The sequence below is a fragment of the Lygodium microphyllum genome, chromosome 25 (genome assembly GCF_053477565.2).
Source record: "Lygodium microphyllum isolate KBCC chromosome 25, Lygodium_microphyllum_v1.1.10, whole genome shotgun sequence".
Lineage (NCBI taxonomy): Eukaryota > Viridiplantae > Streptophyta > Polypodiopsida > Schizaeales > Lygodiaceae > Lygodium > Lygodium microphyllum.
The window spans coordinates 48,554,867-48,580,721 of NC_141159.1; the positions used below are offsets into that span (position 1 = coordinate 48,554,867).

Genomic DNA, 25,855 nt, shown 5'->3' on the forward strand with positions numbered 1-25,855 from the left:
TGTGCAGAAGAGAGAGAGAGAGAGAGAGAGAGAGAGAGAGAGAGAGAGATACCATTGATACATGATGCATGATGCATGTGCAGGGGAGTCATACCTATGATCTCGCAGCAGGATGTCCATTCACAAACATGCATGGTGATCAACATTTATACATCAACCGCAGAGAGATCAACATCAGCCATCAACAACGGCTCTTGCAAGTTGCAACGGGTAAGAGAAGGACCAACGGCTCGTGTAGCATGATTGGTGAGCGCAGAGATGGAGGAGCCCACCATTTCACCTGCGGATGGGATCGGACGAGGGAGCTCCCCCGCCATATGGAACGCTGAAACAGGGCATGGGGAGCATTCAATACCCCCTGCGACTGCTGCTACAGGGTGCCCCCAATGTGTAAGGGGGGGTGCCCTTTTTTGCGTTTGGGCCCTTCCCATTGGCCATTTTGCGAAGCGTTCAGGTGTGTAACGGGCCTTAAAGCTCTCTAACTTTGCCTTCGTACGAGTGGGTACCCTCACGTTATTTGAATTTGTCACAAAGGCGAGGCTCCCAGCTCAAAGGCTCAGGTAATGGCATGCCATTCGAATATGCACAGAAAAGCTTGAAATCTGATCCTCATCATCAGGGGAGATGAATTTCGACGATGATGAAGATTGGGACATCGAGCTCCTGGACGACCTCGTCAGGAAAGAGGAGGAAGCCATTGCCGCCAAGCGAGCATCTCAACAACAGCAGCAGCAGGCCGCGCCCTCTCTTGCACCTCCAGGTCCTTCCATCCTCTCATTCGCAGGCCATTCCGTCTGCAGCAATGCAGCATCGGCGCTCTCACTCCCCCTTCCCCCCCGCAAGCCGCCACATTTCCATCAGAAGGCCTCATCTTCTGCCGCTGACTATTACCAATTTGTTTCTACCTGGAAGAACGACGATAACATCTCCAAATGCAAAGGTCAAGGAGAGGAAGAGGTCTCCGTTATCTCCCTGCCCTATCCGCCGCAGGATCTCACATCCGTGGTCACCCCCGACGTGCTGCCTGTGACTCAGACATTGGCAAACGATAAAGCCATAAGCCAATCCTTGCCCCGTCACAGTGGCGCTTCTTACGCTGGACAGCCACCACAAGCCAACAGACATCTTGTCAAGGATCACTCTCCACTTTCAAGGCCTCTCGAGGAGGGATTAGGTTTGGAGAATAATGGCAAAGGCGACAGGCCAACACGTGTAGGACGTCTAATGACAAGTGATCATGTGGATAGTGCCAAGCAAAGAGGTTTAGGGGCACCAGAGCAAAGGGAATACTCTATACAATCTCGAGCATGTCAGGTCTTGCATTTCTTTATGCTTATCTGATTGCTCGATGTCAAAATCTTTGTCTCTTTTTGTAGTGCAGTTACAAGCATTGCAATTTATTGTTGATAGGTTTCCCATACGTTTGGGCTTCATTTGGCTCCTTTGTTTGTCACATGCTTAATGGGTGTACCTAAGTGACAAGCTAAAGTTTCTCTGTGTGAAAGGCTTGAAGAGATTGAACACCTCAAAAACACATTTTGCTGATGTCCTGGAGTTGAGATTGTCAAGACATAGTTGAGTACTCCCTTCAAAGGCTGTGGCAATCACACTGGTCTCAACAACTTACCCTTTCCGAATGGACTTTTGACTCACCAGAATCCTTGTTTATAATGTCTTAAGACTTCACGTGTTAGCTCTATTTCTCAAGTTCAAATGTATTGATGACAAGGAACAAACATGCAGGTAAAGAAAATGCACCGTGTTGCAAGTTGTTTGGGCCAATTTGGATCCATTCATGCATGTTTGCAAACATTATATTGCAATTACATGTATGCGTATTTGTCTTGGCGCTATTCACAGTTTCTTATTTGTCAAAAGCTTAGGGTACAAGAGTTAATGGGTAAGCCAAATCTCTTCTATTAAACCTCAACTTTTTTGTGGTGCAAGTGGTTTGGCTTGAACATGAAGTATGGCAACAATTAGCAAGCCAAGGTTCTATGTTTTGCTGTTGTCCAGCCTACCTGACCTGCCTGGAATCATGCCCAAACTATTGGTGACTGCGAAACTGTTGCCTGACCTGCTCATGAACATGGTACAGCCCTAATCTGCCTTGTACATGCTTGTGCCTGTCCTAGAGGTGACCAAATCTCTAATAATAGCTTGGTCATTGACTATCCTTTTTCCCCTATCTTGATTATGACTCTCAAATTGATGCTATATCATTAGTATATTATGTGCATTTACCCTAAAATATCAACTCTATACCTACCCTAAAATGTAAACTCCAAAGATAGATACACAAAAGGCAGACAATTGTGAATAATGCTTTGAATTCTTCATATGTTTAAAAATTGAAACTTACATCCCTTTTGTTGTAGATACACTCAAATTACTCTCTTTTTATAGAGATAAAGAAGATTGCCATCTTGGACCATGACAAGGATAGAGGCTAATCAAGTATACATTGATTACTCAAAGTATGCATTGATTACCCAAAGTATGGATACAAGTGTATATATGTAATAACGGTTGATGAGTCCATCAAAAGATGATTGGAATCACTGATAGAAAAAGCAAGCTTGCTTTCTAATGTAGATGCAAAAAGCAAACCATAATTTTTTTCCATAAAGCTCCTCAAGGGATCTTGAGAAACTACCAGAGTCCCCTTTCAACCCCGATTAGGAAGGGTCTAACTCCAAATCTAAAAATTTGTTAGTGGATCTTTAGTGGAGCTTTCATTAGCCAATGATCATTTCTCTTTTCAGCAAAAGGGGCGGATAATCTAGTTGTGATGAGCTACGTGGGAGCAATGTTTACTCAATGTGAACATGTTTAGTTAGGATGCCACAATTTATGGTTTTGCCATTACTTGATGCCTTATGGCAGTTTTTAGGACTAGTTGCAAGTTGGTGGATTTGGGATGGAGGCAATAATGGCATGGTTTGATATAAGAAGGTAGTCCCTTTTTACCTACTTGGAGTTTTGGCACATAGTTATAAGTGGCAGTATTTTTTGGACTAGAGGGTTGCAAGGATGATAGCTTCTTTTCATTCCACGTCTCATTCCATGTGACTATATAGCCACAATTGACAAGAATTCCTCCTCGTCCCTTGTCACTTCTCGTTTTGCATCGCTTGTACATGTGTTTGTTGTTAGAATTTGCCAATTCCATGGGCAGTGCTCAATGCTTTAGTCTTTAGTTATTTTTTAGTTCTTAGTGTGAACTCAACTAAAGTTATAAGTTGTGTTATCACTATTAGAGAGTTAGAGTTAGTTAACTCTAGTTGAGGTAGAGCTAGGTCTATTTTAGATCTATCTTATGCCTTTCATTCTCATTCTTTCAGTTCAGCAAGTACACTCTACTCTTTTGCTTTAGCACACTCACATTGTCTCTCTTTTCTCTCCTCCATAGTTGGGTGTCATTTTCCAACATTTGGTATCAAAGCTGGTTCTACGTGCAGATTTAGCTCAGCCATCGTCAACTGGTGCTGCCCTGCCTAAGGTCTTGTTGCTGTTAGCTAACTCTTTGCTCAAGGAAGAGAATAATGAGTTGCTATTGTTTTCAGCTTGTTTGCAGCCCCATGCACAATCCTATGTGCAGTTCCGTACGTATCCTATACGTAGTCCGAGGAGCTATTGTTTTGGAGGAGTTGCTGGTGCTTTCATCTCTACTCCTTATTTTCTCACCTCTCCTTGTTATATTCTCAACCTTGTGTGCGATTTTCTGTAAACTCTAAAAACTGTAGAAGTCTTAATTTTCAGATTCGGGTTTTTTTTTGAAAATTTTGCAATTTCCTACCTATTTTGGTTGTCTCTTTTTGAATCTCAGCTTGTGCCACCCAAAATTTGGGGCTTTTGTCAAATTTCAATCCCAGAGTTCAAATCGATAGCCAATTCAAAGAAATTTTACAATTTCTTTAATATTCCTACTAGAAATTTTGGGGCTTTTGCTCGATTTGCAGTCCATGTATGAATCTTCATTAGAAATGCTGACGTTGGACAATTTCATCGACATTTGTGTAAGAAATTTTGGGGCTTTTAGTCTTAGAGGCTTTGGCATGCATTATAAGGCAGATTCTAGTTGTTATTCGCTGTTGGCATGCACTTGGAGGTGACATTATTGCAGAAATTCAAGTTGTAAGGTACAAATTTTTTCAATTTCTTTGAAATTTTAGAAAGAAATTGGGGCTTTTGCTTGATACGCATTTCAAGGAAGCAAATAAGTGGTACAATAGCATTTAATTGCTATTGCAATCAAATTGAGTAGAAAATTTTGGGAAAGTTTAGTAAATTTTGGTAAGAATTGGCATTAAGTTGTTGTAATTTGTACCTTTGAGAGCATGTATTACGAGACCACACATTACGAGGCAAGTGTGATACAATAGTGCATTGCTATTATTTCTTGACTGAGTGCTGATTTGGGTTAAATTGGGTACACTTTGGCATTTGTGTGATAGTTTGGTACTTGTTGCATAATCATGAGGGGATTTTTAGTACTCTGAGGAGTACAATCTATACTTCAGTAGAGAAGTATTGGCTATAGATTTTTGTTCATTATTGATAGCATGGCATGTCAAGGGACCAATGATCAGAGCAACATCCTTGGTGTTCTCACTCAGGACAAACTTGATGGATCAAGAACCCAAGGTGAATCTCTAGTTTTTGATGGATCAAGAACCAAAGGCGAATCTCTAGTACTTGTTGGATAATGAATTCTAAGATCAGAGATCCCTCTTAGGAATTGCAAAATCCTTATAACAGCCTTCCAATGTACCATCTTGGATTTACTCATAAACCTGATTAACAAACTTGCAAGAAAGCACCAATCAATTAGAGTATTAAGAAGCCAAATCAAGGTCCCAATCAATTGCATGTAGCAGGAAGTATGCTTTATTGGTGTATTTGTATGGGCCCTAGCCTTCCCGTTTGGATCCATAGGAGTAGAAATAGCCTTACATCCTTCCATCTCAAAGTTGGCCAAAAGCTCCTACTTGTTGTTAGAAGATGAAAATCCCTCTCGGAGTCTAATAAATCTCATGGTCCAAAAACAATTGGAGACGGCCCATATCCATAACCTTGAACACCTCGTGTAGTGCCTCCTTCGTCTCCTTGATCTTCTGGTCATGGGCAATTGTGAAAATAAGATCATCCACATAAAGCACGAATAACACGTGCTGTCTAGTTGAGGTGTGGACGTATAAGTGGGGATTGAAATAAGAATGCCGATACCCCAGCTTTCCTTGGAGAAACGAGTTTATTTTCTTGTTTCAAGTACGTGAAGCTTGTTCGGTTTTGTAAAGAGCTTAACTTGTACACATGTCCATTAGATGAGGAAAGGGCAAGAGGTCGCTCAACATAGATCTCCTTCTTCAAATCACCATTTAGGAAGGTAGACTTCTCATTAAGTTGATAAACCGGCCATCTTCTATGGTTGGCTAAGGTAAGAACGGCTCTCAGGTGCAAAGGTGTCATGGAAATCCACCCTTGGCCGTTGTGCGAACCCCTTTGCAATGAGGCACGCCTTGTGCTTACCTAGAGTACCATTTTTGTGGTATTTGGTTTTAAAGACCCATTTTACACCAATCACCTTTCTATAAACTTGCCTAGGCATAGATCCCAAGTGTCATTCTACTCAATAACATTTAACTCTTGCTACATAGCCTTCTTCCAAAATGCAATGACTACAAAGTCTCCTTCATAGAAGCAAGCTTCTTATCTTGCATGGCACCGGTCATCAAATAATAGTTAGTACAAACAAGCTTGGTGGTACTTGCCTGATTCCTTTGAGACCGTTGTAGATCATCATATGGCTGCCACTCCTTAGGGATTCCCTCAATCCTTGAATCATGGAGTGTGTTTTGAGCCCAACGAGGAGGTCGATACTCTCCTCGCCGCTCTCCATTTGCCAATGTCATTGAGAATAGAACCATGCACACCATCAAATGTCAAGTTGGGGTTATTGCTCAATGACACAACCAATGGTTCCTATGAATCGGGCAAGGTCATGAGCAAGAAGATAGCCCTTAATTTAGGATCAAAAGTTGGCAGACCTGCATCCTGTATAACTGACTCAAAATACCAGTGAAAGCATTCAAATGCTTTGAGGCAGCCTTGGACTCATCAAGCTTCAAGTTGACAAACTTTCGCATGAGATGTACTTGATTGACAGGAGTTGTATTCTCATAAGTAGCCTTGAGTTTCTCCCTAACTACATAGGCAGTATCAAGCCCCTTTATGTCAACCAAGATATCATCTGTGACGGCCATTTTAATATAAGTAATGGCCTTTTTATTCATTTTAGCCCAATCCTCATTTGACAAAGCAACAAGCTTATGTTTTGCTAAAGCATCATCACAATCCTTTAGAAAGAGTATACCTTGCATACGATCTTTCCAAAGATCAAAACCATTGCGATCAAATTTATGAATCTCAAAGAGATTCTTTGTGTCAGATGTAGATGCATTGCCAGCCATCTTTAGCAATACACAACTGCAATAAAGGGCTGAATGCTTTCAGCCAATGGCAAGGTTGCTGAATTATAACAGCAAGTACACACTCTTGTACTGTCAAGGTGTCCAAGAAGCAGATATTTAGCTGCAATTTCAGTCTCAAGTACTGATTATAGCATATACATGAATCAAAACTGATACATTTGCATTAAAGACAATGCCCACTTTAGTAATACATCACCAAAATTCCCAAATGCAATGACCCAAATCTTTACACCCAATAGGAGGCATCATGGGCTGTAGGACAATCTATAGCCTCGGTCATGTGTTCCACCAAACCATGAGACTCGAAGATGGCAAGCATCATTATGTGTTGAATGTAGTAATTCTCCCCATCAAGCTTTTAATCTGAAGGAAAAGCGAGCAACACAGAGACCTCATCGTTAAAATTTGCCAATTTTATGGCAGTGCCCAATGTTTTAGTCAGTCGGTTTGTAGTGTGAACACAGCTACATTAATAAGTTGTATCACAACTTTTAGAGTTAGTTCTAGAGTTAAATAAACTCTAGTTGAGTTAGGGATAGGTCTAACTTACTTAAGACCTATTGTACTTTCATTCTATCATTCTAGCACTTGCATCTTTTGAGTGTGAAACTGTAGACATTGTCCTATCTCCTTGATTTTTTGCCATGTTAGATGTATTATTTTCTGCATTTTTAATGCAATTGTAGTTGGCCAGCTGACAGCTGTTCGCTCAGCATTAGGTTGGCTAGTTTTGGTCATTCCTGTTGCAGGTTGCTCCTCTGACTGTAGTCACACACCTGTGTATTCGTTGTTGCTGTTGCCGTCATCATTTCGGGCCAAATCTGGTGCTCTTATTGGCATCTTGGGTTGTGTGTAGGGATTGATAAGTCCATTTGTTTGTATTCAGCATTTATTTCAGTCAATGCAGATTTCTTCCTTCTTTCATCTTCTCGTTGTCTTCTTTCTTTGTGTTCGAGTTCCTTCTTTTGTTGCGCACTCTCATATGGTATCATCGCCAGACGAGATCACTGAGGAGCTTTTCATTGTGGAGACCACCTCGAATTGCTTGGCACACTTCCCCGGATTTGCATTTGCTGCAAACATAAGCTTCTAGGGTTAGGTGATTGCTCTTCCTTGCTTCTAGACCACTCTGCTGTTCAAGCAATTGCCCTCCAAGACAGGCAACATCATCTGGCAGCAAAACGTAGATTTTTTAATCCTTTTGCCTTTGTGGTGATTGCTCCTGATTGTAGGCGATTGCTCTTGGACACAAGTGACACCATTTGGACACAGGCGGCACCATTTGGGTGTAGGCGATAGTTGACTTTTCCTGTTTTCTTGCTAGTTGCTCGTCAAATGCAGCTTTCGGGGTGCTTGTAGGTTCTTGAAGATGTCTCAACATGAGTTTTTCGGCTTTATTGACTTAGAGGACGTGGTTTCTTATCATTCTTATGAGTGACGATGAGATTATTGGAGGTTTGAGTCCCCTGTGTGGACTTCGTATTCAGAGCATCCCTCTCCTCCTCCCTTCCTTCATGTTTCCCATAAGGCATGTTCTATCGGTTTGAAGATGCCTTATATAGCACTTGCAGTATAGGTGCTTGAGCTTCCTTCTTTGCCCAAAGAAGGCAAGTTGGATGGTTTCAACTATTCTCTGTGGTCACTTAAGGTGGAGTGTATTCAAACCTTTGATCTTTGGGAGTTTATTTCTCTTCTTGTTTCCTAGCCTGTGGAGGCCGTTACCCATGGGTCATCGATGGGTCGTGCAACCCTTTGGGATTGGCTCAACTCCAGAGCCCAATCCTTTCTCTTTATGAGTTCATAGGATTGTGTCTTGGTTCATGCTCGTAGATTGAAGATTGCAACAGAGGTATGGAAGAAGCTTATGTCTCTTTACTATTAGAAGATGTTTGCCCATAGGAACTCTTGGAGAAGAAGCTTTTGAGTTGCTTGGTGTTGATGACTCTCCTTTCATGAAGTATCGCATCAACAAACTGCAAGATATGCTGGATGAGCTTGCATCCCTCGAGAGGATGATATCTTCGGATGATATGGCTATAATTCTATTAACAGCTACCATCTCTTAAGTATGATGTCTTCTATACCAGCTTTTTGACTTTAAGGATCCGAGATACTCTTCTTTGGGAGGAGCTTTAACTGCTTGTCTTGGAGCATGATGAGTGTCTTAGAGAGGTGGGGACTAGTGCATCCGGCTCCACGAAGACCTTTACTGCAAGTATTGGGGTAGGAAGAAGAAGGGAAAGCCTTAGGCTAAGAAACATGAGGATAAGAAGAATGATTCCTAGGATGAGAAGAAGAAGATGCCAGAGTGGAGTAGTGTGGAAGCGTATGACCAAGACAAAGAGTCAATAGAGAGAGAGAAAGAGACAGTGGAACACGAAAAATTTGCAGTGAAGAATGTTGTTTAAGGATGCATATATATACATAGTTGCAAAGAGAATGCAGTGAGGAACATAGTGAAGATTTGCACCTGCATGTGTAGGGAATGCCAATCTCTAAGATCCCCTCCCAGATGTTGGACACGATAGAATGCTAAGGGATCTAGAGTGCTGTCGATGTAAAGCTTGAGGAAGTGCCTTTGTAAACAAGTCTACAAGATTGTCCTCTATCTTGCAGTAGACTAGGGCAATAGTCTCATCCAGAATCTTCTTCCCAATGAAATGGTATTGGATCTTGATATGCTTCGTCCGAGCATGAAACAAGGGGTTCTTGGCGAAGGCAATACAACTCTCATTGTCGCATTGAAGAACAATAGGACTTGTCTGCGGGCAACCAAGCTCATCCAAGAGCTTGTGAAGCCACACTGTCTCACATGTGGTAGAAGACGTTGCCCGATACTCCATCTCAAACGAAGATAGGGAAATTGTGGGTTGCTTCTTATTGCTTCATGAAACAACACTGGTACCCAAGGTAAAGCAATAACTTGTCGTGGACCTCTTATGATCCACATCACCAGCCCAATCTGAATCACTCCATCCTGTAAGGACGAAGCTTGTAGCACTTGTACCTCCTGGATAATAGATCCCAAGATCGGGGGTCCCCCAAAGGAAACTCAAAATCCGTTGAGCAGCTTGCGAATGCACCATCTTGGATTCACTCATGAACTCGGCCATCACACCTACAACATAACATAAGTCAACATGAGTATTGAGAAGCCAGATCAAGGAGCCAACCAACTACCTATAACGGGTAGCATTCGCCAAAGGAGAATTGGAATGAGTTGTAGCCTTCCGATTCAAGTCCATAGGAGTCGTAAGAGACTTGTATTCGTCCATCTCACACGTAGTCTAGAGTTTCTATACATACCATTGTTGGGAAATAAATATCCCTCTTGGAGTTTGAATCCTGATGGATCTCATGATCTAGAAAGAAGTGAAGAAGTCCCATATTCGTCATCTTAAACTTCTCATGAAGTGTTGCCTTCGTCTGCTCGACCATGAGTATGGTCAACTGTCATAATTAAGTCATTCATATAAAGGACAAACAACGCACAACCTCCACTTGAGGTGTGAACATAAAGCTGGGGGTTGGCCTTGGAACGTTGATACCCCAATTTCTCTTGGAGGAACGAGTCAATCTTCTCATTACAAGCACAGGGAGCCTGCTTAAGGCCATAGAGAGCCTTCCTCAAACTATACACCTTACCATCAAAAGAATTGAAGCCTGGAGGTTGCTCAACATAGATCTCCTCCTTCAACTCTCCATTTAAGAAGGCAGACTTTACATCCAACTCATAGATCAACTATCTCCTATGACTAGCCAAGGTAAGAACTGTGCGAATAGTAGCCGTCCGAGCTGTAGGGGCAAAAGTATCATGGAAATCAATGCTTAGGCATTGTACAAAACCTTTAGTAACAAGGTGGGCCTTGTGCTTGTCCAATGTACCAAGTGCCATTCCTCTCATGAGGAGGCTTTGACACAAGGTACCAAGTGCCATTCCTCTTAATCGACTGCAGCTCATGCTCCATCGTTTGCCACCAATGATCATGCTGTAAGTCTCCTTGATGGAGGTGGGCTCTTGATCTTGCATGATGAGTCATCAAACAATAATTAGTATACACAAGCCTGGTGAGGTGTGTCTGGTTTCTCCAAGAACACCACGGGCCATCTTGTGATTGCCACTCCTCAGGGATCCCTTCAATCCCTGCATCATGAAGAGTGTCATGAGCTCAATGAGGAGGAGGCTGGATGTCGCCTTGTCGCTCACCATCTGTTGAAGTTTTGGGAAGGTCCACTGACGGCCAAGGTGCAATTGGTGAGTTCTGAGGTTGAGAATTGAACTCCTCATCCGAAGAAGAGTCCTCAAGAGGCATAGGCTCTTGAGGAATAATTGTTGGCGCCCAACTATCACTAGGATCTTCAAGAACAGGATGTTTCTCAACCCCCTTTAAAGCTAGAACTTTCATGAATTGAACATCACGTCTTGTGTAGATAACGGGATCATACAATTGGTAACCTTGAGACAGCGAGTTGTAGCCCACAAACACCTGTCTTTTGGAAGTTGCTTCAAATTTGTCACATTGTGTTTTCAAGATGTGAATATAGGTATTGCACCCAAAAACCCTGAAATAAGAAACATCTGGCTTAGATCCAAAGTATGCCCCATAAGGGGTCATATCAATAATAGCGGAAGTAGGGGATTGATTACGAATGTGAATTGCAGTAGCCACAGCCTCAACCCATAGACACTGAGGTGTCTAACAATGCTCCATTATGATACGGGCCATCTCAATCACATTGCAATTTTTCCGCTCGAATATGCCATTCTCTTGAGGGGTGTTTGTGTTGGCAAACTCTTGGTGGATACCACAATCTGCACCAAAATGAGCAAGCTCATTTGAAATAAATTCTTTGCCCTTATTCGATCGTAAGGCTTTTAGTTTTTGGCTCGATTGATTCACCTCAAAGAGCAACCAATCCGCAAAGTTGGAGAAAGCTTCCGACTTCAGCTTTAAAAAATAAGCCCATGTTATCTTGTTATAATCATTCACAATTAGCATGAAATACAAGCTCCCACAAAGGGACTCCGTCCTCATCGGTCCACAAAGATCGGTAGAAACAAGCTCCAAGGGTGTTAAAAACTACCTTGAAGCCTTGCTGGGAATAACATCATGAGTTTGCTTTCCACGAATACAGGATACACAAGGCTGTTGGCTCACCATAGTATACAATAAACCTCGAACAAGTTGTCCTTTAAACGCCTTCTGAAGGTAATCACAGTTGAGGTGGCCAAACCCAACATGCCAAAGCTCGGACTGAGTTTGAGAGGTAAGAAGAAGAGAAGTCAAAGCAGAAGAAGGCCACAACTTATAGGCTCCATTCTCCTCAACTTGAAGGAAGTACCTGTCTCGATCCACGATTAACAATCTAAAAAAAATCCACATCGAATTTGACCAAGAGGTCGAGGGTACAAATCTTGTGCGTCGCAAGTAGATGGTATCCCAAGGCCGGCACATAAAGCACCTCGGATGCATGGGCACCACCTTGCACATCTGGAATAAGATGCATGTCACCCTGTCCTTGAATAGGGATAGAAGAACTATCACCAATGAGAATTTGGCCATGCGAAGCTGCAAATGAGCAACACTTGCTGAAGGAGTCATGTGCCGTAAGGCATCATTGTCAACAATCCACTCCCGAGTATATGGGGCTGTCAATGCAACATCAGAAGCCTTCAAGGTCAATTCCTCAACCACCTCCAAGTAGAGGAAAGCAGCTGATGAGGGAGTAGCCACTGCTTAGGAATCCTTTGAAGATTTCTCCTCATCATTTTTCTTTCTCTCCTTGTCAGGGCAATCCTTCTTCTAGTGACTTGTCTTCCCATAGATGTGACAAGTAGACTCCTTTTCCTTGTTCTTTGATTTGCACTTCTTCTTTTCTTCTTTTGGTCCTTCCCCTTCTTCTAAGAAGACTAACCAACCAAGGCCTCAATTTTAGAAGCATTGGTCCCTTTCAACTGCTCCTCTTAGTCCAAGACCATAGGAACCAACTCCTCCCATTGAAGAGTCTTGGACCACTTGGAAGCAATCAAGGCGGAATAAAAGCCATTGAAACGGGGCGATAACTGTGAAAGAAGAGTTATCGCCATGTCTTTAGAAGTGATCACCTTCCTTGCATTTTGGACTTGCATTTGAAGCTACCTCAGCTTGTTAATATGCTCTTGTATAGAAGATGACTTGTTGACACTCATGATCCTCATTTGTACTTTCAAAGAAACTCATTTCATGATAGTCATACAATTATACATTTGATCAAGCTCTAGCTATATCTCCTAGGCCAACGTCAAACGCTCGATATGAGAGAACAACTGTGGTGCATGAGAGAAATAAAAACGAGTGGATGTGAGCATTGAGTTTATCCCAATGTGCTTGAGCCTTTGCCGACTCCAACTTATCATTGGAAGAGAGTCTGGACTTGTCTCACGAAGAAGCATGATGAATAGCCTTCGTAACAAGCTCTGCCAAATCATAGGACTCCAAAATGGCAAGCATCATAACCCGCCAGATGCGGTAGTTCTTGCCATGGAGCTTTCGATCTGATGGAAGAGTTGGTAACACGAGCACCTTCTGGTCCATGATCGCTTGAAATTTTGTCTTGGCCTCAAAAGACATCACCTACAATGCTTGCATAAAACACAAAAAGCAACCCCCTCTAACTTTGTGAATGCATTGTGCTAGGGCTCTTTGCCGCTCGTCTCGCTCCTTCTTTATCCGCTGGAGGCGATGAAAAGGTAAAACTTGCACTTGAAGGCCTAAACGCAGCCTTCTTCCTTCTCTAACAGCAGAAATTAGCAACAGCTTCAGTATATTTGCTCCTTTCTTGCACGCCCACTCTCGCCTTAGCCTTATTCTAATGTGCAGCTCTCTTGCTCGCCCTCTGCGCGAAAATCTCCTCTTCAGGTAGGTCCAGAATGAAGCAGTGTGGAAGCGTATGACCAAGACAAAGAGTCAATAGAGAAGAGAGAAAGAGACAATGGAATGCGGAAAATTTGCAGTGAAGAATGCTGTTTAAGGATGCAGATATATACATGGGTGCAGAGAGAATGTTTGTGTATGTCAGATTTTGACCTAGACTAATTTATTAGCAACTAATGTCAGTGGTGACATTAGAGACTACGCATTATTTAATTAGCTAATGCTAGTCCAAGGGTCAATAAGTGCTCATGGATACTTGGAAGACGAATTGGCTTGGCCAATTTAATTATTGGTTGGTGAAATTAATTTTTAGAGCACTAGAATAATTATTAAATTAATTTTTTGAATTAATATTCTAAAAAGCAATTTAATAAGTTGGATAATACTGAAAAATAAAATTGGAAGGCTACCACTTTGCAAAACTTACCCATGCAAGTGGGAAAAACATTTTAGGGGTTGATGGAAGTCTATTCCAACCATTATGAGAGAAAATGAGGCTGCTAGAGAGCAAGGTGTTGATGTGATTTGCAGCCACCAAGGATCAATCCTATAGCATGCGACAGTAATTTGGAGCCCTCCAAGAGCAGGTGACAATAGCCCAGGGTCCTTCTAGTGCAAGTGGCGGCAAATAAGAGGGGGCAACAATCTTTCTAGTGGTCCTAAGTTGTAGGTGACAACCTCCATGGTTGTTTGAGCAATGCAGTAGTAACTCCAAAATTTCTCTCTCTACAACATTCTCTCTATCTCCTAGCCATTTCTCAAGTTATCTCAACATTTTCCAGTAGTTTGAGTCATTAGACGAAGAGATTTCGGTCATTTTTTGTTGTAAACTCCAATTTACAACAAAAACAAGGATTTTGACAGTCGCCTCGAGATGCGTGCAAAAAAGGGGACCTAGGACTTGAATTTTAATAGTTGAAATTGAGGAATTTCAAGAAGATTCAAGAGGCCAGGCAACCAATATCAGATTTGGGACTAAATTTGTCTTTCAACGAGCAGGGTGGAGGCCAATCCCCAAGCAAACCAAGGGGCAAATTGGTTTTGAGGCTTGCTATTCAATTTTGACAGCAAGAGGTACTTGGATTAGTGGAGGAGATTACCGGATCTTAGTTGTAGTCATTCTATTTGTAATATAAGATAAATAAATATCGCAAGAAGCGCCAATTTTGGGACCAATTGAGTGTCCAATGTCCAAGATTAAAGTGGTAAAGTGTGCATTTTCAGTTTATGTAAATTATATGCTTGTTGTAATCAATCAGGTTATTTATCACCCTATCTAAAGAGGAAGGCTTGTTTTAGGGGATTTGTCACCATTGGTGACAATTCTTCAGTTCCCATGCGTGGAGTGGAGATCTTTCCTTTGTTGCTTGATGGATGTTTTTCTTTAGTCAAAGTTCTCTATATATCGGATTTGGGCTTTAACCTCTGTCAGTCTACGGTCTTACACATCTAGGTATTGGAGTCATCTTTACGTAGGATGTAGTTATGGTGGAGGATTCTTCTTCAAGGGCTGCTCTTTGGACAGGTACATAGGAGGGTGGACTCTACACACTCACATCCCTTGGTGCGCAATCTTTACACGAGCTTGGGCTACTTTGGTATGCTTGTTATGGGCATTTGAATCTTGATGCTATTTGGTGGGCCTCAAGGAAGAAGATGTTTGAGAGACTTTCAAGATTTTTCTCTTGTTCACACATTGTGCCCCAGTTACCTAAGGGGCAAGTAGCATAGGTGGCCACATGCACAGGTTGCTACTTGGAGGGCTTCTACACTCTTTAATTGGTTCACACTGACCTTTGCGAACTTATGGACACGCCTTCCTTGGGAAAGGCAATTACTTTATGTTGATTGTTGATGACTTTAGTTGTTATGCCTAGCTCTATTTCTTGGAGTACAAGAGCAAGGTGTACTTTCTTTTTTGAGAGTGGAAGGTATTTGCAGAGAATCAAACCTCCTTTAAAGTTTGCGACGTTCGAGCTGATCATGGCGGCGAACTTTTTTTCACTTGGTTAGCTTATTGCTAGAAGAATAGCAAACAAAGAAGAATAGTGATGCAGATATGGTAGCTTCTCAAAAAGCTTTGGTGGCAAAGCAAGAAGGTAAGGGCAATCAGCCCAAGAATGCTTCGCAGAGTTCTGGAAGTTCTAGAACTTCACAAAACAACAAGAAGCAGGGGGCAAACAAGCCAAGAAGGGCAAGTACCATTATTGTAAAAAGCCAGGTCATCTACCACATGACACCTCTAAAGGCACATCAAACTCCCAAGCTCATACGTCCATAACGGGCATGCCAAAGCTCCACCTTCTCCATAGTGCGTGTAAGACTAGTGACTCCCAGAGCATAATGAGATTGTCAGTCATAAGTGTCTAGCAAGAATAAAGCATTGTGCAACGTGCCGGACAGCCTAAGTGCATAGTCCATATCTCTATCTCAAATAACACATTTGTCATCCTCAAAGATGACCTGAACGCCGTGCTTATTAAAGGTAGAAATAGACAACAAGTTCTCTGTAATGCCAGGCACATACAATACATCTAGAAGCATTAAGCCTGAACCATCTACAACACGGAGCAAAAGTTTCCAGCCAAATATCTCGATACTGAAGTATAGTGTGTTCTGATGGGAATATTTCACCCAAATGCCCTGATCCTTGCAAAACTCAAAAAATAGGTTGACTATGGGCTACAACACAACACTTTGCAGAATAGAATATGAAGTGCAAAGTACAAAGTACAACCCTTAGACTTTAGGGTTGTGAAAATGACTTAAAGTGTGTTCACACACATATGTGTGTATTGTGCGATAAGTGACCAAAATGTGTAATGTAAATACACAAATAAAAGTAAAAGTGATTGGGGGGAAAAACCTCTCTTATGGAGAGTAAAAAGTGCCCCAGTGTTCTACATGCGGATCACTGACACTCCTATGTGAGTGTAGGCATGAGTAAAATCCAACAAGATGATGATGAGCCTACTTCCTTGGATGAAGCTCAACAAGATGTACATTGGACGCAGACCATGCAGGAGGAGTTAGACTCCATTCCCACGAACTCTACATGGGATCTTGTGGATCCACCACTTGGAAAGAAGGCCATTGATACAAAATGGGATTTTAAACTCAAACGCAAGGCTGATGGTACAATTGATAGGTACAAAGAACGGTTGGTAGCAAAAGGCTATGCATAGAAGAAGGGCATAGATTACGAAGAAACTTTTGCTTCTACGTCTCATATGAGTACGGTGAGATATGTGATTGCGATGGTTACAAATTATGGTTGGAAAGTACATTAGTTCGACATTAAAACAACATTCTTGAATGGGGATCTGTACAAGAATGTTTTATGTGCCACAACCTCCAAGGTTTGTGATTAAAAGAGAAAGAGCACAGGGCATGCAAGTTGCATAAAGCTCTTTATGATCTTAAACTGCTCTGTATGATAATAAAAAACTAATCTATATTTGGTCAACAAAGGTCAAAAATAGTTTAACTGCTCCTACTCCATACATTAAGAATAAAGGGGGGAACTTACTGATTATCATTCTTCATGTGGATGATATGTTACTTATTGGACCTACAAAGGAAAAAATTGCAGTTTTTAAGGCTAAATTACATCATGCATTTGCTATGTCAAACTTGGGCAGTCTACACTATTATTTGGGGATTCAATTCACCCAAAATTAGCATGGTATCATCATGTCACAATCATAGTATGTGGATAAGTTGTTTCAAAAGTTTAATATTCAAGATTGCAAACCTATGTGCACTCCTATGGAGCTAGGCTTAAAGTTGTCTATGCATGATGGTGAGGAGATGCATGATGTTGCAATTTTCATCAAGGCATTTGGTTGTCTCATTTACCTTTGCAACACACGTCTTGACATTTAGTAAGCACTTAGGTAAGCAGATATATGTTAGTCTACAAACTATACATTAGTAAGTTGTTAAGCAAATCTTTAGATACTTGCAAGGTACTCAATCACATGTATTATTATCTTCTAGGGGGAGATTTGCATTTACAAGCTTATAGTAATTTAGATTGGGCTGGTGATACAGACACTAGGCAGTCTACTAGTGGGCATTATTTCTTTTTAGGCCGCTCATACAGTTCATAGCTAAGCAAGAAACAGCCTATAGTGGCTACCTCATCTTGTGAGGTTGAGTATAGAACAGCCTTCACGGCAATAATGGAATGTGTATGGCTGCATAGATCGTTGGCTGATCTACAGATGTCTTTGGAGGGTCCTACACCCATTGTTTTTGATAGTCAGAGTGGCATTGCAGTGGCATGGAATCTTGTGTTTCATGCTCACACAAAACACATTGAGGTACATTATCTTTATGTCACAACGAGATGCTATGTAGGAGAGATTAGTTTGATGTATGTCTCTACACAGGAGAATGTTGCAGACATTTTCACCAAAGCATTTCCTCGTGAGAAGTTTGAGGCTTTTCGAAAGTCCTTAAACTTGCTACCCTTTGATGATTGATCTTCTTGTGCTTCTACCACATTGGCACTGCAAGGGGGTGTTAGAATTTGCCGATTCTATAGACGATGGCCGATGTTTTAGTTAGTTGGTTTGTAGTGTGAACACAGCTACATTAATAAGTTGTGTCACCACTTTTAGAGTTAATTTTAGAGTTGAATGAACTCTAGTTGAGTTAGGGATAGGTCTAACTTACTTAAGACTTGTTGTACTTTCATTCTATCATTCTAGCACTTGCATCTTTTGAGTGTGGAACTGTTTGCTACTCTTGCTCATTGTCTTGTGTTCACTCACACACACACGGACACACACACACACACTCTCTCTCTCTCTCTCTCTCTCTCTCTCTCTCCATTTCCAATAGATGGTCCATAATAGTTTGAAACAGTACGTCAATTTCAGTTGACATTGTAAATGGAAACACCTGCACAAAAACAAGGGTAGCCCCCTTTGGCTTTGTGCACAGTGGCAATGCTTGCTAGGGTTTCCTCTACTTGTCTTGAATGAGTTTCACCCGCTGGAGGCAATGAAACCTCAAAATCTGCTGCAAAAGGTTGAAAATGCAGCCTTTCCTCTTGCACAAACAGCAAATTCTTGCAAGAAACAGCAACTTCGCTCCTTCTCCACATTGCACCTGTTCACTTGAGCGTCCATAGGTTGTAAATGCAAACTTTTGTTGTGAAGAATCCTCCTGATTAGGTTGGCTCACCACCAATCAGCCCTTCTACATTGCTTTGATACCATGAGTGTAGTGAATGCGGAAGTGTATGGACAAGGCTGAAAGACAATGAACTTGAAACAAAGGGAGAGAAAAGAGACAGAAGAACATGAGAGAAAGGGAGAGAAAAGAGATAGAAGAACAAGAAATCTGCTGTCAACAAATGCTGAAATGAACAGGGCAGATGTACAAGGGCTGTCAAATTTCTCCCACCAACACTTAAAAACCAAGTGAGGAGGGCAGGCTGCAAAATGCCTATAAATAGCACAAAAAGGAGCAAAAAATATGCAGGTCCACTTGCAAAACTGGCCGACCAGTAGTAGGCAACCACAATAAATGCAGCCGATTGGCTGCACGCAGCCCCAAAAAACTGCGATATGGCCATAGCCTCTCCGTGGCACTGCTTTCGCCCGTAATCCAATGTCCATACATTGCGACTATTGGAAATGCTCAAATAATTGACAAGAAATGCGTAAGCCCCTCTGAGAGAACTGACTGCACCAGTTATATCTTGAAAAATGCTAGTGCAGGGGATGACTAATCCCTGACATTTACAAGAAATGACAATAGAGAGATGGTAGCAAACAAGGGCAGCAGATGTTTTGGGTGGATGTTTCGACATCAGCAAATGCAAAGCAGGCAAACCATAAAACAAACTTTTCTTGGGTGGTTGGGTTTTCACCCTGATTAGAAATGTGTTGCATGGTTTTAGAAAAACCTAGAAGTGCAAGCACTCTTTTCCAAGCTTGTTTCTTTATTCAATAAATTGGGTGTGATTATAAGGATTAATAAGTTGTCATACCATCCTTTGCAAGGAACACAAATCATGACTTTTTCGATTTCTAAAGTAGATGATTTTCTTTTGTGTCTCGATATTTAAAGTCAAATTAAAAAGCTGTTAATACTGAATGCAAGTTGAATGCAGGAGTTTCCAATAATCATAATTTTGTAGATGATGCTTTTGTTGATCTTTGACATTTTTTAATGCTTCGGTATATCATTGTTATTTGTGGTAGTGGCTTAGCCTTGCTATCATGTCCTACATCAGATATAGTATGTGATTCTTGTTTTTGATTGTGGATGCCATTGTTAGGCAGATCTAGAGCTGGGTGAGTTGCAGAGAAAATCGTCGCACTTGAGTAAAGATTTGAACTTGCAAAAGGTACCTGTATCATGTTGAAAATCTTGATGCTTACACTCTTGATGATATACAAAAGAGCAAATAGATACTGAATCATCCTTTTCATGATACTCTAGGAGATAGAGAGGCTGCGATCACAGATTATGTTCAAGGTTTGTTCCCCTATGCCATTTGGTCAATTTTCATTTGCTTAATCTATTTGGAACTACAAGCTATGTGTAAGCAAGGTTTATTCTTTCTCACTCATAAAGCGTTATTAATCCAGTACTTATAAAAGGGGAAAGGTTGTATGTAGCAATGTGATTCTATTCGCTTTACATAGACAACACATTATTGCAACTATTATGCCAACATGTGATTGTGACTATTATGCCAAGAACTCTAACATGTGGAACTTTTTAGTTTGTGGGACTCTTGGATTATTTGGTCATCATCCCGTGAATTCTCATGAATGTTCATTTCATATTTTTGTAATTTAATGGCAAATTAAGTATTTATTACGAGTGCACATATGTGTTGCAGTGCTTCATACTTCTGACATATTGCCGATGTTTACAAATAGAAGGCTCCAAATAATAAGAGACCTTATTGAATGCCATATTTGATAGCGCTGTACTACCCTCCTATAAATACTTTAACCACAAACTTGAACTGGGTTGTAAAACCTAGTAAAGCAAGTTTCAGTCTGACATTTTAAATGTTATTTCTAAAGCAGTTGGTAGATAGATAAGCCTTCACTGCAAAATAAAGTTTCTGGCCTATTAAGACCTGCTTAATCCCAGGCAGCTTTTTTGTCTTGCATGTTGACTTGGTTAGAAAAAGCTTATGTTGTTGATCCACTTTTGACAGGATCAGGAGATTCACGAGGCAAGAAGGTCATATACTGTGGTCTCAGAACAACTGAAAAGGGTCTCAGAGCAAGTTGATTTTCTACAAAAAGAAGTGGAGCAAAAGCGCACAAGGTGAAACTTATCTTTTGGTTGATTCAGAATATGATGGCAAGAGGCAAATATATAATGGCCTTAGGTTTGGCCTACCATTTTTTGGAAATAGTTTGCACTACTTGTGGGGAACCTCAATGCATGTCAAAGCCCCAGCACGGAAGATACTGAAGTAAAAAGTTGTAAGTCTGGGTGTCATAGAAAGGAAGTGAAGGGGAAAACACACGTTTTTTTCTGGTTGAAACTGCTATTCATAATCATGTCAATGTACAAAGATCCAATGCAGTTTTAGTAATGGACGTTGTTAATGCAGAAGAGAAAAGCATTTTAACAATCTAAGAATTTACTGAACTGAAAGGATGGAAAGCTTGCTTGTGCTAATATATTGAAAGATGATCAGATAAGAGTCTCAAGTATGGACATGTCCATAAGATATGACAAAATATCTCATAAGATGCTTATGTCTAGGACAAGATGAACAAGCATTTCTTTTGGTGCCAGAATGCTGCTTTCCAGGAGGATGCTGACCAAATCAAGGCCATATGAAAGGTCTTTACTCGAAGGGCAGTTTTGGTGTATGATCTTTCATGGTTCTTAGAGCCGAGAATATAATACGGAAATAAATATGTCAGTTTGGGCTTTGTTTGCATGAGCATTGGGATTGCCTATTGATACTCAAAAATTAGTCTTCATTAGCTGCACAACATAGAGGACTTGGCTGAGTTGGGATGGGAGGCAAGTTTGTTCTTAAAGGAATGGTTGCTTCACATTTGGGTTACATCATTCGGCTGTATGTGGTACCTAGGGGTTTGTTGGATTGGATGTCTAGTTGTTAATGGGATAGATTACTAATGTGTTGGCAACCTTGTAAGTGGCCGTTTCACAATCCTTTCAATGTGGCACGACCATTGCTGCCTTAGATCTAGAAATCTTTTCATGGAGTGGTGCAGCCGATTGAATTCATGTTTTAGAAGAAACAAAGAAATTGCCTAGGTTAGACTTGGGTGTCTTGTTTGCATCAACTTTCAAGGAGACCCTCTTCATAGGTGCCATCCTACTGTATTGTTGATCAAAATGCAGCCATATCTAATGGGCATTGGTCATGTGCTTGATGTGAGCAATGATGGCTGGTGTACACGAGAGGAATAAGAATGAGCAAATGTGAGCATTCAGCTCGTCCCAATGTGCATGGACCTTCTTCAACTGCGTTTTGTCGGGTTGAGAAAGGGTTGAAGACTTTTTGATTGTCAGATACTCAATGGCCTTAGTTATGAGTTCCACCAAATAATATGACTTAAAGATGGCCTCCATATCATCATTCGCTAGATTATGAGTTCGACCAGATCATATGACTTCAAGATGGCCTCCATCATCACTTGCTAGATGTTGTAGTTTTCTACATTGAGCTTTTAATCCTAGGGAAGAATTGGAAGGATTGGGACCTCATAGTCCATGATGGCTTGGAATTCCATGTCTACCTCCAAAGACATCCTATTCCACTTGTGAATGACTTTGCACATGCTAGGTAGCTCCCCTTTGGTTCCAATAAGGCAACTGGTTAGGACTTCCTTTGCCCGGTCATTGAAGGACTTTACTATTGGAGGTTGCTTCGAAAGGCTCAAAATGCAGCCTCTTCCATGCTTTGACAATTGTTCTTGCATAGACAAACAACTAACAAGTCTCTGTTCATATGGGTCTTTACTTGCTCCAGCTATGTGTTTATGTGTGCCCTCTCGCTTGCACCCGTATGTTGAAAACACAGCCTTTGTATCATGTTGAATCCTCCTCCTCAAGTTCGTCCATGCTTGATCATCCCCTAACATTGCCTTGATGCCATGTTAGAGTGTAGTGATGCGGAAGCATATGCACGGATTGCTTGTAGATGATGAACACGGAGAGAAGAGAGAATGAGAAAGAGACAAGAGGAGGATTTTTTTGATCCTTGGAGGATATAGGGATTTGTGGGACCAGCTTTTGATCGCACTGCGGCTTAGAGAGCCCTTCCTTGCCCTTGATTTTGATCGTCCATGGCAAGATTGGGACCTTGCAAGTCAACTCCACTTGGAAAATGCTTCAGCAAATCAAGTATATCACCTTATGATTAAAGACCACTATTGGCTGGCCACCAAGGCTAATATTGTTTGGGGCTTGTATAAATCTTGGGATTGGTGAAAAATGACCATCATGGAGGGTTGGGTCAGCAAGATTCCATACAAATGCAAAGTCTTCCTTTGGCATGTCATGGTTGGGGGGACTTTCTCTTGTTGTGGCACTCGCAAAATGCAGAATTTTCAATGGCAACTGCTTTTTTTGCCTCACTAGTGTGGAATCTTCTTGCCATTGCTTTCTTTCATGCCCCTTGGTGCCAAAAATCTAGAGTCTCTTGTCTGACATTTGGAGGGTTGTGGCTGGCAAGTCATTGCGCCCCTTTGACTAGGTCTTTGCTTGACCTAAATACCCAAGTTTGGCACAATCATTAATGAAGATTCTATTTCATTTTCTCCGTTTCTAGGGCTGTTGGCATACTTAGACAACTTGGAATGCGTTTGTTTTTTGATTCCGCGTCTGGGGTGCAAAGACACCTTGTAAATCTGAAATGTCTCTTGCATTGGTAGTTGGATCTCATCCAACACACTGATCTTCTACCTGGGGAAGACTTGGTTACTGGGCATATTGCAATTTCTGCTGCTTCTTTGCCATGTCTTTTGTACTCTTTCAATCATCTAGCTTGTGACTTTTTGTACTCTTGTAGTTATTTAGTAGAATATAAATTACTTGAGAAAAAGAGAAAGAGACAGAAGAACATTGAGAATGCTGAACATTGAAGGCAAATAAATCAGTGCAAGATGTGTATAGCAGAATATGTATAGAAAGCTGAGTGTGTATGTTGACAGCTGGAACCTCACATGTCCAAATTGGTCCAACTAGGGCAGGTTGGTGAGATTGCCACGTGGTAGTCCGACCTGCCTTGTTGCCCACGCTCTGCTTGTTGCTTACTGATATGCTGCCCGAAATTGGTTTCTGCCTTGCCCATGCTCCATGTCTAGCCTGGCCACCTATCCAAGAGGTGTCAATCCTCTAAGAGAGGCCCATTAGCCTCCCTCACAAGAGGAGCAGCCATATATTATTTCCTTGTGGTTTTAGCTTTTGATGGAGGAGTTTGGGGTTACTTCCTTCCTTGAGACATTGGAGGGCCCTTGTCGATTAGCTAGGATATAGTAGAGGAGTGGACATTCACTATGTGTGAACTATGCCCTTATGATTAGGATATTGAATGATTGTGAGCTTACCACTCTTGAGGAGGCTCTTTCATAGAAGACTTTGTGTCGTGCCAATGTAGGATGAGCTATAATCCATCAGGTGGAATAAGACATGGGAGTTAGTTCTACATCCAATTAGGTGGTATGTATTGGTGTGAAGTGGGTCTACAAGACCAAATACTTGTTTGATGGCAACTTGGACAAACATAAGGCAAGGCTTGTTGCCAAGGGTTTTGCACAAAAAGGTTGGCTTGGATTACTCGTAGACTTTTGCTTTGACTTCTTGAATGTCAATTTAGGCTGTGTTAGCTCTTGCCATAGTCACATGGAATGGCCATTTTTGCGTCCGGTTCCCGTTTTGTGTTCCCATTTCCCGTTTCATGCCTATTGCATGTGACTATATAGCCACATGGAATGACAATTCGTGGCCATCCCCGTTCCCATTCCTTGTTCCCATTTTCCATTCCATGTGTTTGGCCTATGTATAAGATGGATGTGAACTTTACCTTTGCTCAACAATGTCTTATAGGAGGATTTTAGCATTTTGCCTCCCATCTTTAGTACGCTGTTCAGTTTTGGAGCTGCTGGCTATTTATATCTACCCCCCTCAACCTGATTTTTCATTCAACATTCCACACCTCCACTCTGTTGCATTCAGCCTGCTTTCTCAGTATCCTACTACCCACTCCGGCGTTCTTAGTGACTCACACCAGTAGCGTGCAAGGTCTGCTCAGTGCAGTCTTGTATTCTATGTTCTTTCATCTTGTCTCGCTTCTTCCTTCTCCTTCAGTGTTTGGTGATCTTCTCCCATTGTGCACTCTCACAATCACATCACCCTTTAATTTTTAGAATGATGTTTTAAAGTCCTTTCTAAAGCTTTATGCATGGTTTACATGACTTTTGCATGTTGGCTAGACGGCTGATTGTACACGCAACTATTCTTTGTATAACGACTTTTTACAGAAAAAACATTTCTTATGTCATTGAACAAGATTAGGAGTGCTTTGCAAAAAGATAAACAAGGTTGTGAATGTGGTAAAGGCAAAGGGGAAGGAGAAGAAAAAAAAGATCTGTATTTATAAGAGCATCGATTGGGAAGATGGTGAAAAGGCAATATAGTACGTGTGCATATAAGGGGAGTAAATGAAAAGAGGAATGATCGCATTGGCACTCTTGAATAGAAGGCAAAAATAACAAAATAAGTTAGTTGAAAAGTTCAAAGGACTACCATAGCCAGATGTGATATAGAAAGTCCTTAAAACTTGCATCATACTCATCTGCAAAAGCATCAATCGGGAAGATGGTGAAAAGGACAATGTAGTAAAAGCATCAATTGGGAAGATGGTGAAAAGGATGATATAATACTTGTGCATGTAAGAGGAGTAAATGCAAAGAGAAATGATTGCATTGGCCCTCTTGAATAGATGGAAAAAATAACAAGATAAGCCTTTTGAAAAGCTGAAAGGACTACCATAGCCAGATGTGGTACAGAAAGTCCTTAAAACTTACATCATATTCATCTATAAAGGCTCATGCTAATTGACCTTTTTAGTGTATCGACTAGGAAATAAAAGACTCATTGTTCACATTTCCTAAGGCTGATGGGCTTCTTTGAGAGTACCCAACTTTGTAATATGGACAACTTGAACTAATGTTTTGCATGCACAACTTAGTAAATATAAGAGGACCCTGGACCCAAAGTGGAAGAGATCCTTAAAATCTAATGCTACAATAGTAATATGGATGTGTACAAGGTATTACGTGTTGATAACACTTTTGTGTTGTGCTTCGGCTTTGTGCACTATCAAATACACTTCTATACTTTGAATTTGCAGAGCGTGTCCTTGCCCAATAGATGATAATTCCTCGATCGGTCATGATTGGTCTTTGCTCGATCTCACAC

The 25,855-nt window shown here is 41.3% G+C and overlaps 1 protein-coding gene across 3 annotated transcripts in view; it reads left to right on the top strand.

Moving 5' to 3' along the window:
- Positions 1-236: 236 nt before the first annotated feature.
- The window catches only part of SUV2 (protein dimerization), a 46,420-nt gene continuing 20,801 nt past the window's right edge, over positions 237-25,855 (top strand). Inside the window, exons 1-4 of one of the 3 annotated variants that reach the window (XM_087666290.1) lie at positions 237-1,314; positions 19,704-19,772; positions 19,868-19,903; positions 20,601-20,713. In XM_087666290.1, coding sequence (XP_087522416.1) covers positions 625-1,314; positions 19,704-19,772; positions 19,868-19,903; positions 20,601-20,713 — 908 coding nt within the window. In that variant the 5' untranslated portion in view covers positions 237-624. The remainder of the gene's footprint in view (positions 1,315-19,703; positions 19,773-19,867; positions 19,904-20,600; positions 20,714-25,855) is intronic. The other 2 variants (XM_087666288.1, XM_087666289.1) reach the window with 2 other exon arrangements.